The 20,111-nt window shown below is 43.3% G+C and overlaps 1 protein-coding gene across 8 annotated transcripts in view; it reads right to left on the bottom strand.

The window, feature by feature from the left end:
• Window positions 1-5,688: 5,688 nt before the first annotated feature.
• Window positions 5,689-20,111, bottom strand: part of CCDC170 (coiled-coil domain containing 170) — an 84,821-nt gene continuing 70,398 nt past the window's right edge. For all 8 annotated transcript variants that reach the window (XM_034669304.1, XM_034669305.1, XM_019800759.2 and 5 more), the window contains 2 exons: window positions 8,030-8,266; window positions 5,689-6,035 (listed from right to left, as the gene is read on the bottom strand). In XM_034669304.1, the coding sequence (XP_034525195.1) occupies window positions 5,835-6,035; window positions 8,030-8,266 (438 nt within the window). In that variant the 3' untranslated portion in view covers window positions 5,689-5,834. The remainder of the gene's footprint in view (window positions 6,036-8,029; window positions 8,267-20,111) is intronic.

Below are 20,111 nucleotides of genomic sequence, written 5' to 3'. Positions count from 1 at the left end.
GAATCACAGCATCTGCTCAGAACCCAGAGAAGTCTGAGTGAGTTAAGAGATAATGAGGCATAAACTATTGTGTTGTTCATGTGGAAGGAAAGAGTAGATAGATAAGGGAGAAGACAGGAGGTAGAGCAGACAGGGCTTTGTGATTTATCAGCTGTGGGAGGAGGGAGAGGGACAAGACAGAGTTCCTTCCCTACACCCTGCCTTGGACACTTGAGTAGATGCTAGACCGTTGGCTGAGGCAGGGAAGCCAGCAGAGAAGTAGGTTATTGGTGAGAAGAGGATAGAGGCAGAAATTACAAATCTAATGTTGCATGTGTTGAGTCTGAGATACCTGTAGGATATAACAACACTCACTGAGCACTTGTGACATCCATGTTCTAAGCTACGCACCTTATATACATCGACTCACTGAATCCGTGTATAAGGATTCCTCTATGAGGAAACTAGTCTTGTTATTCCTATTCTTGTCCCAAAGCACATGGGTTTTCAAAGTGGTTAATCACCTGGCCCAAGTCACTCAGCAGCGCTTACATTTGAACCCAAGTCTATATTGCTCTATGCATACAGGTGCCCTCTCCACACCATTCTACAGATGAGAAGAGAAGGACAGGGATCTGACCTAGAGAGATAATGGTTCTGTGAGAAGATCAGGACAGGAATCTGATCTAGAGAGATAATGGTTGGCATCATCATTGCACAGATGATAATTAAAGCCACAAGAATAGGTGGAACTAGTTAGCAATATTTACAATAACAGTGTTATTTGCTGACACGCATCAAGTATTTCCCCACACGTCAGGATATCTTCTCAATGCTCTACATTACTGAATCCTTACAGCAATCTTGTAAGATGGGATGTAGGCTCCTAGGGCTGTGTTAACAAAGGTCCACAAATTGCGTGGTTTACACAACCTAAGTGTATTGTCACACAGTGCTGGAGACCAGGCGTCCGAGACACCAGCTGAGGCAGTAGAAGCAGAGACAGAGGGAAGTTGAGTTTTCGTGGCATCAAAAGAAACCAGGACGCACGGGACACGTGAGTGCACCCAGCCATGAGAGCCACACTGGAGCCTGCATTTGGCACTGCAGTTGTTGGACCACGACTACATTCCGGGTTTGGAGATGTATAACTGTTCCTCACTGAGTTCTGACTTTGAGATCAAGATTCCCACCCACGTGCATATCCACACTTATCCTTACATTAAATGCTCATTTCACTTCTGTTTCTTATAAACTTAAAACAATCTGACTCAAGCATCCAGAGAGGCAGGGAGAAAGAAATGCGTGGAATGCCACATCATGGAAGCTAATGCAAAAGAATGATTCAAGAAGGAAATGGCTGCATCAAACATTACAGAAAGATCAAGCATGATAAGCACTTTAAAACTAACGGAGGTTTGCTAACAAAAAATGTGAGAGCTGGGCGAGTGGGGATCGAAGCCAGGCTGCCGCGGATGATGGCAAGTATGGGAGGTAAGACCAGAAAGAGCCATAGAAACCACACTTTAAAGTGGCTCAACTGTGAAGAAAGAGAGGGAAGTAAGGCCCTGCAAAGAAGTTGTTGCAGAGTAGAGGGACTGATTTAAGATGAACACTTTTAAATGCAGAGGGAGAGGAGCCATACATGAAAGTGAGGTTGAAAACAATTTGGAGAGAGGACAATTGATGGGATGAAATTGCTTGGGTGCAAGCAGCTGGGGGGAGGAAAGAGTCCGAGACAGGAAGAGGGAAGGAGGCAACGAGGGGTGTGCACACAGAGCAGGCTATTTTAGGATCTGATATTGAAGATATTTCCTGTAATGGCTTCCATTTTGTGGGTGAGATAGGAGACAAGATTATCTGCTGACCGTGAAGGAGGAGACAGGTTAAGAGCCTTGAGGAAGAGAAGAAGATTTGCAGGAGTCATTTCAGAAAATGGCAGTAAGCTCTAAGTGGAACAATGTGGAGGACTACCGGTTAGTACAGAGGGCTCAGGTGAGACCACAGGCCTGAGTTTGGCATGCCTGCCTGTGAGTTCCTCCAGTCTCACTTGGTGGGGCAGGAAAAGCAGCAGAAACATTGTTAGTTGGAATTAACTGAAGTCTGAGGAGAGAGGGGCAAAGGCACAAGGAGTTCAAGGTGTTGGGAAAAGAATGATTGAAGAAAGGAACCAGAGGATCGACGTGGACCCCGGATGCCAAGGCTAGTAGGGAGAAAAGAGGAGAACCAAGGAGACTCAAAGAATAGCTGTGTGGGAGTAAGAGATGGTGGTCTGTGCTGATAAGAGTTTATGGAGATTTGAAGATCTCAGGGGTGAAGTTGTAGGTGGTTAGAAGATCCTAAATTGTACCATGTGTCAAAGATGTGTGTTGCGTGCCTGTCCAGCTTCTCTTCCTTTAGGGAGATGTCCTTCTGTGATTACATGTGTTCCTGGTTGAATAGATCACCCTGGGACCTCACCCCCCCACCCCACCTCTGCTACAGGAGTCAGCATGGGATGCAGGCCAATGAGTTCATGCCCTGGCTAAAGAGCTTGGCTCAGGGATGAGTATGTGACCCAGAAGAGATGCTCAGACTCTTCTTTCCTGACATTCTTTCCCTGAATGTTGCAGGCAGAGAGTCTTGTTTTCTCAGCTCATGACTTGTAAAGGCCATGTAGCTGTTTGTGACCATTCTTTCCTGGTAGCATGGAGGAACCACCTCCAGAAGGAGAAAATGAGGCAACATGCAAAGACAAGCAAATCAAGGGGAAATGAAAGATGGGTAGAAGGGAGAAGAATCCAAATAACAATTTTAAATCGCCGGATCTAGCCATGCTGAAGCTAGTCTACCCCTGAATCTTTCAAATGAGCAACCCCCCAACAAATTCTCTTTGGCTGAAGGTAGTCTAAATATATTTTTGTAAAGATTTTACTTGTTCATTTTTGTGAGAGAGAGAGAGAGCACAAGCAGAGGATGGGGGAGGAGCAGAGGGAGACGCAGACTCCCCTCGGAGCAGGGAGCCTGATGCAGGCCTCAATCCCAAGACCCTGGAATCATGACCTGAGCCGAAGGCAGACGCTTAACTGACTGAGCCACCCAGACGCCCCAACTGAAGGTAGTCTATATTGGATTACTATAAACTGCAATGTAAGGTTTAAGTAGCTGAAACAAAAAGAGGTAAAGGTATGAGGGCCAAGAAGGCCAGGAAACTAAAGACAGAGTGTGGTATAGGTTTTCCTTATGAGCACTAAAGTCATCCAGGATGAAGGCAGTACTTGGCAGGAGTGGAGAAGATATCTAGGAACCATCTGCAAGAGTCTTAAGTAGAAAGAATAGACAGGATGTTAGTAGGTAACTTCAATGAAGATGAGAAGAAAGTTATATACCCGTTAGCAGGGGCCTCAAATGAGCAATGATTTTTATACAAAGGCACAGGCATAACAGTATAAGGCTGCATAGGGGAGAGAGAAGCAACCAGATCCCACTTACTGATGAGAAGCTAAGTGGAGTTGTGCAATAATGTGGATACGATCACTACTGCATAGACCAGGCAGATCCAAGGTTATAGAACCATGACATGCTTCCCAGTGAAAAACAAGCTCCACTTCTAAGTCCTAAGTTTTATTACAATATAAATAATAGAGACACCCTTTAACCACTTTACAGCCCACCTCTCCTCGGCCTTGAATCACCCACTGTTCATCTGTAGGACAGACGAGAAGGTAGAACTGAAAATTTAGAGGGCTCTGCTTCCTTTTTCTTCCTAATTGAGATGTTTTATGCATACATTTAAATGTCTCAACGACCAGAGTAATAATCTCAAAGGCAATTATCATCCCAGTGTATTTGGTAGAAGAGTTAGTGTTAAATATTTTAAAGCCCTAGTGAGAAAATCTCATTAACCTAACACATTTTATTGGCCAACATAAAATATACATGGATATTATGGAAGAACAAAATCTAACACAAAAATGTGAGGCTGGGCTGCCGACTCTAGAATGAATGCCACAGAGGGAAAGCCAATGATCAACTGGCATTTTGACAAGGAGGGAAATGGCTTTATTAAGGGATTTCAGTTTGTCCAAATGACAAACAGTGAATGTGCATATGAACTATATACACATAGACAGAACTTCTTTTTCTTATGCCGTGTAATCTTTCCCCCAGAAATGGAAACATATTATTATGCCCGCTCATGTTTTTTAAAGTGATGTTGTTAAAAGTATCTCTGAAGAGTGTCGAAAATGAAATTTACAGAGAAAATAAGTGAAGTTCATTAAGGATTGCATTCGGAGGATGAAAACAGAGGGAAGGTATAAAAACAACCCCTCCATCTCTAAACACCCTCCAGTTTTCCGTGGCATGGATGAAAGAGAACCGCTCAGCAAGTCAGTCCTCTACAGACCCAACCGGTAAAGCTGCCTCTTCCTCTCTGGCTGAGTGTGGGTCCAGAGCAGTAGCCACCATATTTCTGGAGCATGTGGGGAGGGGTGGGCAGGGGGAAGTGGGGGCTCCCGAGACTGCAGGCCTCCCGCTGGGAAAATATAAGGCCGCCTCTCCTGCCTGTTGTAGCCCTAGCTCATGTCCTCAGTCACAGCTTTGCAGGTATATTTAATAGGTCACAAATGCCACTTCATACTGTCCTTGCAGGAGAGAGCGAAAGCCAGGCAACCCTGACGCATCCCCCAGGGGACCTCCTTGGTCACTCCCCCTGTGTGATCTGTCATCCAACCTCTCAGTGTCAAACTCATTTCCTTTCCTCTAGAATTTGCTTTTTTCCTTAATGTTTGGGTATAATTTATTTCCCCCCTCCTTTAATTAGACACCAGTCCTTTTTCCAGAGACTATTTAAAATTTTCATATGGCAAAAATAAGATAATCACCCAAAAAAGTGAAAGTTTCTCTCAATGAAAATATGGTTTCCTGAAAAATACTTGCAAAATAGAAGTTTAAGAAGAGGGCAGAAAGTGATGGAAATTCATAATAAAACCCCAATCCTAAAAAAGTACTCTTGCTGTCAGTACATGTGATATATTGGCAAATAAACCTGGGCAGGATTTCTTCATCTTACAGGTTTCACATTAAAGGTTTCATTTTTAAAGGACTGAGATCAACTCTGCTCACACATGAAAAATTACCACCCAATGTGATCTGGCAGCAACATTTAAAACCAGTTAGTTTCTTATAGGACCTCAGACCTACGTATGTTTTATCCAAATAATTAGCTGTATTGCTTTTTAAAGAAATCATATGCATAACACTCATGAATCTCAGTCATTTTTTGAGCTTGATTGAATGTATGGATGTTTGCCTTCCTTTATGGGGGCAATTTTCACCAGGATCGCAGGATTTCAGGAGAAACTGGAAGAGTGTGGGGTAGCAGAGAAGTAGCAGAAAAGAGAGGTAGCTTTTGATCCAGAGCCGGCGTGGTAAGACTGCTGACTCAGTCACTAACCAACTGTAACCTTGGGTAGGTAACACCCTCTCTGACCCCAGAGAGGTTTCAAATAAAACATTAAAGCTGCTCCACATGGCTATTATGAGAATTAAATTGGGTAGTAAAGCCTCTGACTCATAAAAGGAATCCCATAAATGTTAGTCCCCTACTGCCATTGCCCATTCTAGATATACAATCTACTGCAATTCTTCTGGGTCCCAAAGTGCTAGCAAGTAAAATAACAGGTGCTTTTAGTGTCAAACACTAACCTACAGCTGGCACCTCAGAGATCCTTTTTTGCAAGTGATGTATTCTCGCATGATCATCAAAATATATGGTCTTAACATACTGCTCAAATTTCAAAGGTTTGGGGAATTCGTGAAATTGACAATTGCGTCCCATCTCTTAGCTCCACCTCCCCCAAGAGACATGGTATTCAATGACGGAGTTTTAAGTGGCTCTGTGGGTGCCTATCTCCCCCGGGCATCACATCTTTGAGGCAGGCACAGGTGACAAAGTGATGCTGATGTGAATGGATCAGTCTTTCAAGACATTTGATGATTTCACAGTCAGGAAGCGCAAGACTGGTCAGGTTCAAGCCCAGCATCTGGGAAAGCACCTCCCTGAAGTCCAACAGCTGTAATATCAAACACACACAGGAAGAGTGAGAACAAAATGTATCAACTACCGCTAGTCCAAATGTAACCAACCAACCAACCAACCAAAAAAGCCTGTGGAAAACCCAGGTGTGCATGAGGTAGGCAAATTACTTACTGTCTTCAACCTTAGTCCTCTCGTTTATAAAATAAGAAGATGAATCTACTAAATCACCTCCAAAATGCTTTCATCCCCAACTTCCAGTGATTGCGTAACCTCTTTTCTGAGGAGCTAATTAGTGTGGCATTGGCTACCAAGTCAAGAATCTCAATTAGGCAACCATGAATGAGACCCTGACCTAAGACACCATGTTCTCACTTCCTGGTGGGGAGAACCTACTTCCCCGGGCTGTTCTGAAATTTGGGTCCAATGAAACAATGACTGTGTTTGTGTTCTATATACTAGGAAGTGCTTGACAAAGGTGTGGTTGGTGTCCATGGGTGATAAGTACTTACCCACTGGAATTTTAACTAGATGTGGAACGTTCTTTTTTTAAAGATTTTATTTATTTATTTATTTATTTATTTATTTATTTGAGAGAGAGAGAGTGTGTGTGTGTGCATGTGAGGTGGGGGGACAGAAGAAGAGGGAGAGATAATCTCAAGCAGACTCCACACTGATTGTGCAGCCCGACGAGGGGTTCCATCTCACAACCCTAAGATCACAACCCGAGCCAAAACCAAGAGTCAGGCGCTTACCTGACTGAGCCACCCAGGCACGCCTGGGCTTGGAACCTCTTAAACTAAAGGAAGAACAAAGGGCAAGGAAGTATGAGCTGATAAAAACAGAAGGACTGCTAAATAATGACCAGATCACATCACATAAACAGCTTCCTTCACATCCTATAACATTAGACTCTCTGGGACTACTATCTATCCACCACAAAAGGAAAAATGGAGAGGTGAGGAGGTTGGAGATGAAGGATGAAAAGGTGCCTCATTCCCCTCAAATTCTCGTACACTGGCTGCTGTGATTCTGTGCTGGCGCAGAAGCAGGTTAGTCAAGGTTATCTGGGCAACCCCTTACTAGAGGTAGCTTCCATCCGAAGAAAGATAGGCTACAACAGATATTGCCTCCAGGAAAAGTGCCTTCCAAACATTCCCACCATGTCTCATTCACTTCCCAACCACCTTCCTAGGCTGAGTCCAATTTAGAGAACATAATACTCTCTCCAGCCTAATGTCCCTGATGAAAAAGTTCCCCTCAAACTGTTCTCCCCTTTCACATATGGTCAAAGCTCTTCATTCCTGAGAGGTTTCCCTCTGAGAACACACACTTTATAGTTTGGCCTTCCTCAATGTTGCCTGACACATGAGCCAAAGCAGAGGCAGCCAAAGAGGGGGGAAAAAAATATCCTATGATCAGAGTCCACTCTCTGCCCTTTTGAGCTTCAGAAAGAGAGGGAGATTAAAGCCAAAAGCAAATGGGGGTCAGGCTGCCCGGGACAGTTTCTTTATGCCTGACCTCCTGATGTGCTCACCAGATAAAACTCTCCTCCCTGCAACCAGTCAGCGAGAGAGCACTGTTTATGGCTTACATCTGGGTAAGATTGGCCATCGAGTCTGGGTGCCACTGTTTGAGAGCTGGGACTGTTTCCTGCCACTGATCTCTGCTGGAGATAAGCTTTCCCTCCTGAGGTTGAAGCCTGGGATGATGCAAACTTCAGAGGCAATCAGCGGACATAATCAAAACCTCTCCACAACCAGAACCCGGCTTTCCACATCCTTTCCACTGCTTTGATGAGCATGTCTTTTTCTTCCCTACGATCCGTGCCATGAAACTGTGAATTATTTTTCTCAGCAGAGTAAATCATAATGGTTATTTTAATGCCAGAAAGATGCTAGAGGGCAAGCAGATACATTGAACGATAAAGAAAGCTTTGTAAATTGTTTCTGAAGAAACGTACGAATAATTATCAAGATTTTGAATTGTCCTTTTTCCTAAACAAGATTTCACCCTCAGATTTCTACCCACCTGCTTTTCTCTCATTTCTGCTTCTTCCAGAGACTTTTTTAGTGTCTTCGTTTCGCTGGTTACCACTTCCATCATATTCCTGGCCCTCTCTTTATCCTCCTGAGTCTCGTGCTCTGCAGTATTCAGTTCCGACTTGTCAGACATGAGCTTTTTCTCAGCTTTCTCCTTCATCTTCTCAAGTTTGTCTCTGGACTTATTTAGGTCTTCAATGGCTTTGGTCTGTTCCAAACTTCTAATCTATAGAGCCAAGGGAACACTAATAATTTCTTTCACATTTGTTTTGGACAATTGTATCAACAAGATAAACTCGAAGTCAATGAAATTCACTTAATAACTTTTTTATAAATAAAGAATGGAATCCATCCCAGTTATACAGACGTTGCTAAGCATACACACTGGACAAACAGGTCTTAAGGCAGTTACAGTTTATAAACACGTCAGAGTACCATTATTTGGAAAAAGCAATGAGACAAATGGTAGATCGCATGATTCTGGGGTTAAATATTAAAATAAAGTCTGCTGGTTCTTACACACACTCTAATGAGCTCCATAGGCAAAAACAACTTGCACTTTTGGCCCTACAAAAGGGTCGTCCCCGGCACAGAAATACTAGGAAAAGTAAAATATCTCCTCTGCCAGTAGTCTATGACGAGGAAGCCCACCTAAAATCCTCTTAGTAAGTCTTGATTACTGCCATAAGGAAAATCTAGAACAGCAATATTTCAGAAGAAATGCCTTCTGACTTGACCAATGAGTATGGGAGGCAGGAGGCATGCATGGCATTCCACTGCAAACAAGAGAGAAGGGGTGGGGGGGTGCCTCTCTCTAGGCAGCTGTCCAAGGATCTTAAAGCCAACACAAAGAGCATCCTGGAGCACGAGGCACATTTTCTTTATTAGCTTAGTATTGAAAACTTTGCCAGATCTGCTTACAAAAATAATTTGAATAAAAAGGTTGAAATTTTGACAAATACTATGACATGGATGAACTCTGGACATTACAACAAATAAAATAAGCCAGACACAAAAGGATAGATATTGTATAATTCCATTTATATGAAGTAACTAGGATAGGCTAATTCATAGAGATAGAATGTGGACTAGAATTCCATCCCCAAGGGAAGAATGGGGAGTTATTTAATGGGCACCGAGTTTCAGTTTAGGATGATAAAAAGTTCTGGAAATGGGTGGTGGTGATGGCTCCATAACACTGTGAATGTACTTAATGCCACTGAATTGTACACTTCAAAATGGTTCAAATTTTGAACAACTTTTATGTTACGGATATTTTACCACATTTTTAAAAAATGAATTGGAGGTAGTTTTACGTATTTGACACAAAATTTTTAACACTGACCATTAAAAATAAATATGAACGAGCTACCATTCAACATCCATGGGGATGGCTACAGTCAAAAAGAGAGACAGTCACAAGAGTGGGCGAGGGTGTGGAGAAATCGGAACCCTCATGTACTGCTGGTGGGAAGGCAAAATGGTGCAGCTGTGAGAAACGGTTTCCTAGTTTTCAAAATGTTAAACACAGAGTTAACACATGAGCCAGCAATTCCACTTCCAGGTTTATATATTCAAGAGAACTGAGGGGCGCCTGGGTGGCGCAGTCGTTAAGCGTCTGCCTTCGGCTCAGGGCATGATCCCGGAGTCCTGGGATCGAGCCCCCACATCAGGCTCCTCCGCTGGGAGCCTGCTTCTTCCTCTCCCACTCCCCCTGCTTGTGTTCCCTCTCTCGCTGGCTGTCTCTCTCTCTGTCAAATAAATAAATAAAATCTTTTAAAAAAAAAAAGAGAACTGAAAACCTCTGTCACACAAAACCTGTCCACAAATGTTCACAACAGCACTATTCATAATCACCAAAAAGTAACAACAACCCAAATAGCCATCAACCGATGAGTAGATCAGTAAAATGTGTATCCCTACAACAGAATGTTACTCGCCAATAAGAAGGAATGAAGTACAGATACATGCTATGGATGAACCTCAAAAAATCTTCTGCGAAGGGGGAAAAGCCAGTCAAGAAAGACCGCTTATTGTATTATTCCACTCATATGAAAGACCCAAAAAAGGCCAGACACTGTCGGTCGGGGAGACTGGGGAATAACCGCCAATGGGTTGTTTTTAGGGGTGATGAAAATATTCTGAAATTTGATAACGGAAATTTGCTTTCATCTACTAAAACACACACAGCTTCTTAAGAAATTTAGTTCCTTTTCCAGCAGAGAGGAGGCCGATGGCAGCCATGCCTGGACAAGTTCAAAGCTTTGAATTGGCTCCATGCAGGAGAAAGGAAATCCTCGGGAAACTGACAGCTGCTGTAGGACTTGCGATCAAGAAGGCATAAAAACCACCACTGCGGCTTGAGAAATCCGCGGGTGATACGATGCCAACCACCGCTGGGAGAAGGAACTCTGAGTCAGTTTTTGAGCCAATGAAATGGCACTGGAAGACCCAGCACCTGAGCCAAGTTAATGCCACCCACTAAGTGCAGGTCTACAGAGGCTGACCTTGGAGATCGTTCATGGATTCCAAGTTATGAAAACCCATACTGGAAAATGAACAGCATATTGGATATACTATAATAAGAGCATTGCCTCAGCATTGCTTCCTGGGTGTGAGGATGTGCAGGGGTCACATCAAAGAATACTCCTCTTCTTAAGAGATACCTGGTAAGTATTTAGAGGTGATGTGTCATGATGCATGTAACTTATTCTTAAATGGTTCAGCAAAAATGAAAACCTCCCACCCTCATTAGGCAAAACAGAGCCATCGGTAAGATGTTAACAATTATTACATAAACTGTCATGTGAAGAATAAAATACTGTCCATTATACTATTCTTGAAACTGTTCTCTAGATTTGAAATTTTTCAAAACAAAAAGTCAGGAGAGGGACTGTCCCATGCATGATCAATACAACGTGCATCCTATCTGTAAATGTTTTTGAATATATATTGTATATTTATTTATAAATTATGTAAGCAACTGTTCTAAATAATATAGTCTGTCGACTATCAAACATTTTACAAATTGGGGGACAGTACATGAATGAAATAATCTTTATCAATTTTAAAAACAAAGTTATCTACTTTTAAAACAAAGAGATTTCCTTCATGTGCAAACTGTAACACTGATGCAGAGAGACTATGTGGCCGAGTGGGAATTTGCTAGGAGTGGGATACTGAATTCAAAAGCTTGTATTAATGGATACGTTCAGGCTTTCTGCTCAGACTGGGAAAACGTTTACAGTAGGCTATCTACCAAAAGTGACGGAACACAGCTTGGAGAGCTGCAAGTCCATAAATCAGGTCCTAATGAGAAGAATTCATAGCCAAGAATTTCTGAAAAATATGAGACTTTATCACAATCCTAAAGGCTGCCTCAGTTCTTGTCATTGGGGAGCAAAGGCAAGTCATGGAGCTCTGAGCCAAGCCACCAGAACAGAACTAAAAGCAGGGGATGACAGAGACCTCAGGCTCCTAAATCAAACCCAACAAACGAGATTCCTGGAAGTGGGGGGTGGCTAAACTGGTTTCTTAATCCTCCAGAAGGAGCCTCCTGGACCCAGCTCAGATTCAACAAGAGCCTGTGCCCCTAATGGTCTTCGGTGGGGCAGAACTGGTCATCAACAAGACCGATGTGCCACCCAGACCCCGGCAGGGATGGAGAAGGTTCCCAGAGGGCTTTACACCCGGAGAACACCTTATCTAGCGTCAGCCTCCTTGAGCAAAAAACTGTCAAATCCAGTGAACAATTCTCTCTCATGTTAAAAGGGCCCAAAGCCCTGAAAGAGATGGTGATTGAATTTAAAATCTGATGGGCTGACTCTCCAGAGCATCTAAATTTTCTAGCTGGAGGGTTTTCGAGAAGCCGCATTGAAAATACAACCCTGCAGGAGCTAGGCACTGCGCGCAGGCACCCTGAAGACAGGGAGACAGCAAAGTGGGAAGAGTATCCCCGCAGCCCAAATACATGCTGTGCCCCTGCAAGAGAGAACCACAAGGATTTCAGCAGAAGGAACCTGAAGCAGAAAAGAGAGGAAGGTGTCCGACTTTGCAGTCTGAGCACACCTCCTCTCCCATCATTCTACAGCCCAAGAAGTTCTTCCTTACAGCTTCTGCTTGGTGCACACATTCAAAGTCGGGAGAATCAGACTAAATTCCAATCTACTACTGGAGATCCGTTGAGCCCAAGATGGTAGGTTATAAGAAATATATATAAACAAAGGCTGCACTGACCAGGTTGGAGAAAGTTCCGGAGTGGAGAGGGGCATGAAGGGCCGCTGTCTTGCATGGGAGACGATAAGAGAGGTAGCAAGAGGGAGAGATCTTTGCTGCTGACTAAAGAACGTTATTCCCTTTTGGTGTTTCCTTGAGAAACTACAATGAAGATAACAACGGCTCTTCACTAGTTTTTGGTTGTCTGACTACTGAGCACAGCTCCCTACTAAAATTGGGCCACGTGGTACAGATGGAAAGCTGATACCTCTTCACCAAATATCGATTGTTTTTTGTTGTTGTTGTTCTTATTGCCCAGAATAGACCCATTTCTCAGGCTGACTTCATCTAAGGGAGGCCCAGGGACTAAGTTCTGGCCAATGGAGATACAAAACATTGTATTGTTCCTGGAAATTGGCCTACAGGGTGTCCTCCCGCCTTTCCTCCTCGCTGGGGGCTGGAATGAGGCCAGAGCCCCGGCAGCTAGCTTGTGTTAGGAAGCAGCATTGAGGATGAAAGCTATTGCTAGAATAGTGAAGCAGGAACAAGCAGCCAGGGTTGCTGATGACCACAGAGCCATCCTGCTAAGCATGGCATATCCTCTTTTCAGTGAGAAAGAAATAAACATGTCTGTCTAAGCCACTGTTATTACAGAGGTGTTTCAATTTATTTAGCGGAGACTAATCATAACCAACGCGGGCTAAGAAGCAGCTGGTGTTACAGGGGTTACACAAAGCATCTTCTGGATCTTCTGGAGTTCTGCCACATGATTTCAGTGCCTGCATTTGCATTTGTGCAAAAACCTACGTTTGTGCCAATTAGTAGTACTACTTTAATTATTCTAGGTTAATGAGAAAAGAGCAAAGGTGGAGTTAATACATAAATAATGTGTTCATGCCAAGTGAAGGCCAAACTATGTCACAGTGTGTGTACAAGTAAAATATCTGCAGCATTCAGTTAAAGCACAGGGTAGAATAAATGGTCTGTCCTTAGATGACATAAACCACAGGCATGCCAGTCAGAGGAACATGTGCCACAAAAAATTGGGACTACACATTCTCATTAATGGTGATTGTAGTGAAATAACATAATCTAGCACATTGAATTAATATCACTCATGTTTTTAATTTGATTTTTACACTACATTTTACTTTCTAAATTGGTCTGAATTTTATAATGGTGAAAATGTAGCAAGACTGGGGCACCTGTGTGGCTCAGTCAGTTGGGCTGACTCTGAGTTTGGCTTGGGTCATCATCTCAGGATCATGGGACCGAGCCCCACGTCAGGCTCTGCGCTCAGCGGGGAGTCTGCTTGAGATTCTCTCCCCCTCCCTTTCCCTCCCCTTCTGCTCCTACCCCCCCATGTGCTCGCTCTCTCTCTCTAAAATAAGTAAAATCTTCAAAATGGTGAAAAAATCTGTTGACCCCTTTTTTAAAATGTAGCAAGGTTGAGAAATTTTTATACAATGTTAAGTTTGTATATATGAAAGCCATAGTATAATAAAATTATTTTGACTCAACATAGGGAGGGGAATCTATAAAAGAATATTTTTCTTTCCAAAAGAGATTTTCTACAGTAATCATGTTTGCCTGCCCACTTAAAATTTAATAGTTATCTGGAAAGGTCTACATTTTCCTGGTTGAGAATTCAGGGGGGAATGTACTGCATGAGTCCTAAAAAGGGAGACTGGGATAACCTAGGAGTCAAGGTCTTCAAGCATGGTTTTGCAACAGACAGAAATGCGCACAAAAACTCCACACAAATGTTCCCAACATCCTTGCTTATAATAGCCAAAAAGTCAAAACAATCATAACGTCCATCAAATGCTGAATGCATAAACAATGTGTCATATATCCAAATGATGGAATATTATTCAGCATAAAAGGGAATTGTGATGGTTAATATTATGTGTCACCTGAGCTGGCCCACAGAACCAGGATATTTGGTGAAACATGGATATTTCTGTGAGGGTGTCCTGGGGAGAGATTAACATTTAAATTAGTGGACTTTCAGTAAAGTAGATTTCCCTTCCTTAGCATGGGTGGGCTTCATCGAGTCAGTTGAAGGCCCAAATAGAACAAAAGTGTCTCTCTGCAAGCAAGAGGGAATTCTCCGAGAATTCAACCTTTAGACTTGAACTGCAACATCAGCTCTTCCTGCCGGCCTATCCTGCAGACTTTGAACTTGCCAAATTCTGTAATCACATGAGCCAAATCCTTAAAATCAAACAGTCAGTCTCCCTGTAGCCCTCTCTCTCTCCCTCCAACTCTCCCTCCCTCCCTCCCTGTCTCTATGATACAATATATATGAAATATATAAATAATAATTATATATAAACATTAATATATTTATATTTTACAATATATTTTATAATATACAATATTTATAATAATATAAATATTAATAATATTATATATATTAAGCCAGCTCCTCTGGAATACTTGGATGAAATATATATATGAGAGATAGATAGATAGATAGATAGATAGAGGATATAAATAGAAATCCTATTAGTTCATACATATCCTATCAGTTCTGTTTATATGTAACAGAGGGAGAGGGAGAGAGACAGACATACCCTATTAGTTCTGTTTGTCTGGAGAGCTCTAATTTAGGAATGAAGTACTAACATGTGCACAACATGGATGAACCCTGAAAACAGACCAAGTGAAGAAAGCCAGAGGCAAAAGGCTACACACTGTACGATTCCATTTACATGAAATGCCCAGAATAGGAAAATCCATAGAGATAGAAAATAAATTAGTGGTTTCCAGAGGTTGAGGAAGGGGAAAATAGGGAGTGATTGCGATAGATATGGGATTTGGCGGGGGCGGGGGGAGGTTAGGGGGTCCTGGAAAGGTTCTAGAATTAGGAAGTAGTGATGCCTGAACAACCCCATAAATATATTAAAAACCAGTGAATTGTGGAGGTGCCTTGGTGACTAGGTCGGTTAAGCAACTGCCTTCAGCTCAGATCATGATCTCAGGGTCCAGGGATCAAGCCCCACATTGGGCTTCCTGCTCAGCGGGAAGTCTGCTTCTTCCTCTCCCTCTGCTCCTCCCCCCTGGATCTCAGGGTCCAGGGATCAAGCCCCACATTGGGCTTCCTGCTCAACGGGAAGTCTGCTTCTTCCTCTCCCTCTGCTCTTTCACTCTCAAAAAAATAAATAAACTCTTTTTTTAAAAAGCCAGTGAACTGTATACTTTAAAAGACTGAATTTTATGGCATGTGAATTATAGCTCGATTTTTTTAAGACACTGAAATGTAGTTCAAATTATTTTTTATATCGACCTTCCATAAGTGGTGAAATTAATTCTTAATTTAATAAGTGTAGTAGGCTGAACTGTTGTCCCTCCCCCTCCCAAAAAAATAAATATATGTCCACCCAGAGCCTCAACACGTGACCTTATTGGGAATAAGGGTCTTTGCCAGTATAATTAAGGTAAGGATCTCACAATGAGATCATCCTGGGATAGGGTGGCCCCTAAAACCAATGGTAGCTGTCCTTATAGGAGACAAAAAAGGAGGGACACACGAGGGGACGGTCACCTAAGGGTGGTGGCAGAGAGGAATCCAGCAGGTGCCAGCCGGGGACTGCCAGTAGCAAGCAAGAGCCCAGAGACAGGATGGAGCGGATGGGCACTCAGCTTCACCAGAAGAATCAACCTTGCCAACACCTTGCTGTCAGGCTTCTGGCCTCCAAAATCATGAAAGAAAAAAATTTCTATCAAATTAAGCCACTCAATTTGTGATCATTGGTTATGGCAGCCGTAGAAAATGATATAAAGGCCATCTTTGCTAACATTCAGAAATGTTACCTTATGAATAATAAAGTCAGTACAGGGACGAGCATAGGCAATGTACAAAGATAAATAGTTGGTATTGTTAGTCTGCCTTGGACACTAATATTATATGTCTCCAACAAAAAAAATAAAAAGTCACTTGTAGCTAAAATCTCTGATAAATTCATGAAATTACCATTCACTGTGTTAGTAAGTTAGAGAGATCTCCGTTCTCTAGTGGAAGGCAGACTTAGCATCCTATTTCCATGGTGAAGGGTGAAAGTCTCTTGAGTCAGTCAAATTCCACTTCTCCTATACCTTTCCTATACTCTTAGTGATAAAAAGGTATGGATCTCTTTACTCAAAATAAAGCAAATAAACACACAAGCCCACTCTATCTACTTTCTCGACTCCTCCCCTTTCCATCCAAGTATTCCAGAAGAGCAGGCCACTGACTTTTGTTTCTACTTCTTCATCCCTCGGCATACTGGAATTAAGCCTATTCTCAATCGCCTCACCCCCAACCGCTACAATCTACACTACACGTGCTTGAGTCATAGGAGTCCCAACGCAAGTGCAGGGGATAGTCGTTCCCCCTCTACCTTACTGCTGCACTTGATGCTATTGGTCACGGCCTCTTTCTGGAGATGCCCTGCTCTCCCTCCCATGTCCCTCTCTGCTTCCTTTCAGTCTCTTCCTTGATGATTTCACTCTCCTGTCTAAAAGTCTGCAATGGCTCTCCAGGACCCAGAGGACAAGTCCAAGCATCTTAGGAGACACACAAGGCCCTGGGTGATCTGGCTCCTACCCCCTGCCCGGCCTCTTCTTCCACCACCCCCAGTCTCTGGACGTCATTATGGTGTCAGCAGCAAGCGACCGAGCTTCTGTTCACCTGCTGATTGCATCTGACTATCACTGGTACCATTCCCTTTTCCAACCTACTCATCTATACTTCAGTTACTCCCATTCCACATCCATAATTTTTCCCATATCCACATATCACCTACGGTCATCATTTTTTTCTTTAACTCAACCATCTTTTGAACTTACCTGAATTTCTTTCTTTTTTTTAAATTTTATTTATTTATTTTATGTTCAGTTAGGCAACATATAGTACATCATTAGTTTTTGATGTAGTGTTCAACGATTCATTAGTCGCGTATAATACCCAGTGCTCATCACCACATGTGCCCCCTTAATACCCATCACCCGGTTACCCCGTCCCCCCACACCCCTCCCTTCTGTAACCCTCAGTTTGGTTCCCGGCATCCAGAGTATCTCATGGTTTGTCTCCCTCTCCAATTTCTTCCCATTCAGTTTTCCCTCCCTTCCCCTGTGGTCCTCCATGGTATTCCTTATGTTCCACATATGAGTGAAACCATCTGGTAATTGTCTTTCTCTGATTTCACTTAGCATAATACCCTCTAGTATTTCCATTAAAAGGAATTTTGTATGATTTCAATAGAATTTGCCACAACTGGAAGATGACAATACAGCAAACACAGTACAATGACTGTGAGAAGCACTGAGTCATGTATGGAATCGTTGATCACTATATTATACACCTGAAACCGATACAACTATACGTTCATTTTACTGGAATTAAGACTCTTCTTAAAATAAGACTTTTCATTTGTACAATGAAAACAAAACAGTATTAGTAAGTACTATTGCTTGTACTCAGCACTAAGCTTAGGGCTTACTGTTTATTTAAAATGTAGTCTAGTAAATGTTCTAGGAGCATAAAAACATAATGACCTCTAATTAAGATTTTCTCCTTGATGTGAAGGAATTGGAAGAAAAAATCCAGGGAACCCATTTTTTGCCTCACGACTGAACATTATATAGTGACCTGTCATGCAGCACCTAGACCCATTTTATAGGCCACAAGAGCCATGTGCCCCACACTCAAAAACGTTACTTTACCGCACTGACACTGGAAGAAGAAACCATTAAACCTGACACTATCACCAGAACCACCCATTGCATAATCACATCACCCAAAGAGCAAAACTTAATTACAAGAATCAGGCTTGCTTGGGAAAGGTTAAGTGGAAAGACCACTTGCAGACAATTATCATAATCCAGGCGAAATACGATGCAGATGTGAGGCAGATGTTGTTGAGACCAAACGAGAGCATACTCCTCAGATACAGGGCTCAATCTCCACCAGCTGTTTTCCTCCTTCTGCTACAGAAAGTGTGGGAACCCTCTCCCCCCAGCACCATTTCCAGCTCACAGGGCTGTCTTGACTAAGGGTCCCAGCGTTACTCTCAATACACGTGGCCTGGAAGACGCCCTCCTCAGACCCACACCCCCAAGGGGCCCGTTCACCAGGAGCTGCCCCACTTCCAAAGCCACTCTTTCTCCACTCTCACCCAGCAAGTGCTGGGCCCTGTTCTGGGGCGTCGCCAATGGAGAATCCCTTGTTCCATCATGACCTCGTTGGCTGCTGGACGGGGAGCTGCCAAGCTCCATGTAGGCCAACCTTACTCAGGGTCCTGAGCTGTGTGGTAATTCTGAAGGCTCCTCCAGCCCCACAGTACGATGTCACCCTCGGCAGTGACAGAATTAGCTACAACGGCAACTACTATTTGTACCAGGCTTTCTTGTACATTCATTCACCATAGTGTTCTAGTTTAGCTTTACGGTATCTGGCCACATGCAGAGAGCTAGCCGGAACATGCAAGTTCACGTCACAGTCCTGACAGCCCTTCGTCGGGCCCAGCCCACGTCATTCGGAGACGGAACCTCAGGTCTTAGAAACTGGCACAAGCAAGGCAGGCCTCTAGTATCAGGGGAAGCAAGGAGATGATAAGGGGATGCGCGGAGTAGAAAGAGCACAGCCACAACCCAATCACAGAGAAGAGATGCTCAGCCTCGCAAGCCACGCAGATTCACAAGGTGAGCAGTGAAATAAACAGCAAGGTTGAGTCAACCCTGACCATTTAAATCAGCCGCTTAATTTCTCCTGAGGACAGAAGAGCGCACTATATGAGAAAGGGAAAATTTGTTGGTAGGGACCAGATGTCCCCAGCCACAGCGGGGAGGGAACCAGGGAAAAGAAGCCAGGCAGCTCACACGGTCCCTTCCAGCACCACCGCACCGAAATACAGTGTGGCCTTACTAGGGAATCCTCACTCAATCCTTCCTCTGGGAAGCCAGCAGGCATCAGGCTTCCCCGATGTCTCCCCCACTTAGTCATGCTTAGCAATCACCCAGATGGCTCCAGGTCATTCTCTTCTCCTCCGGCTTCGGGGAGTTCTGCAAGCTGGGTGTATGAAAATCCCCAGTGCTGTTTACCCTTCCTTCCTGTCACAGATTTCTTGGAGGAATTTGAACTATTTCACTGACACATGCTTACAATGAAACATGTCCCTTTATCACCGAGTTTACTTCCCGGTTTTGAAATCCGAGTTCCCTTTATCATTCCTAGTCTATGTTTTGCTACCTGCCTATTTAACACCAATTATGGGAACCATTTCCATCTCTCCTTCAATGTGAAGAAGCCAATGAATAGAACAGATTCTTCCTGGGCCCAAGGCTAGGTGTATAGCAATAATAGTAGTAAAGACCTAATAACTTCTAATTAAGATTTGCTCCTTGACAATGGGAAGAATTGGAAGAAAAAACCAAAGGGAACCATTTTTCACGTCAGGACTGAACATTGTATTATGCCCTGTCATGCATCACCTAGAAACACTTTGTATGAACCACAGGACATTTGAAAACCTGGCTTTACAACGCAGATGCTGCCTCAGCACCCCCTGTAGCCCCTTCCAGCCAGGGTGGGAGCGGTGGCTTCCTGAACCCCCCAACACCTCCCCTAAAGATCAGTCTCAAAGTGTGAGGGGGTGTGGAAGATACTTACCTCGATATTTGCTCCCCAGCTTTCGCACCCCAACAGATCCTTTCCCTTGTTTCCTGCTTTCCTTATTTTTAAATATGTTCCCTCCCCTGGCCCGTGTCTGCCCTTTCTTTCCTCTAGGGAAATAAGCCTCAACTCAGAAGCTTTTCAGAGGAAAAGAGCTCAGGACTCAGAAGAAAAAAATACAATAGGAAATATTTCCTAA

The sequence above is a fragment of the Ailuropoda melanoleuca genome, chromosome 10, assembly GCF_002007445.2.
Source record: "Ailuropoda melanoleuca isolate Jingjing chromosome 10, ASM200744v2, whole genome shotgun sequence".
Taxonomy (NCBI): Eukaryota; Metazoa; Chordata; class Mammalia; order Carnivora; family Ursidae; genus Ailuropoda; species Ailuropoda melanoleuca.
Note: the sequence above shows the minus strand (reverse complement) of the source record. Positions and strands in the feature narration are given on the sequence as shown.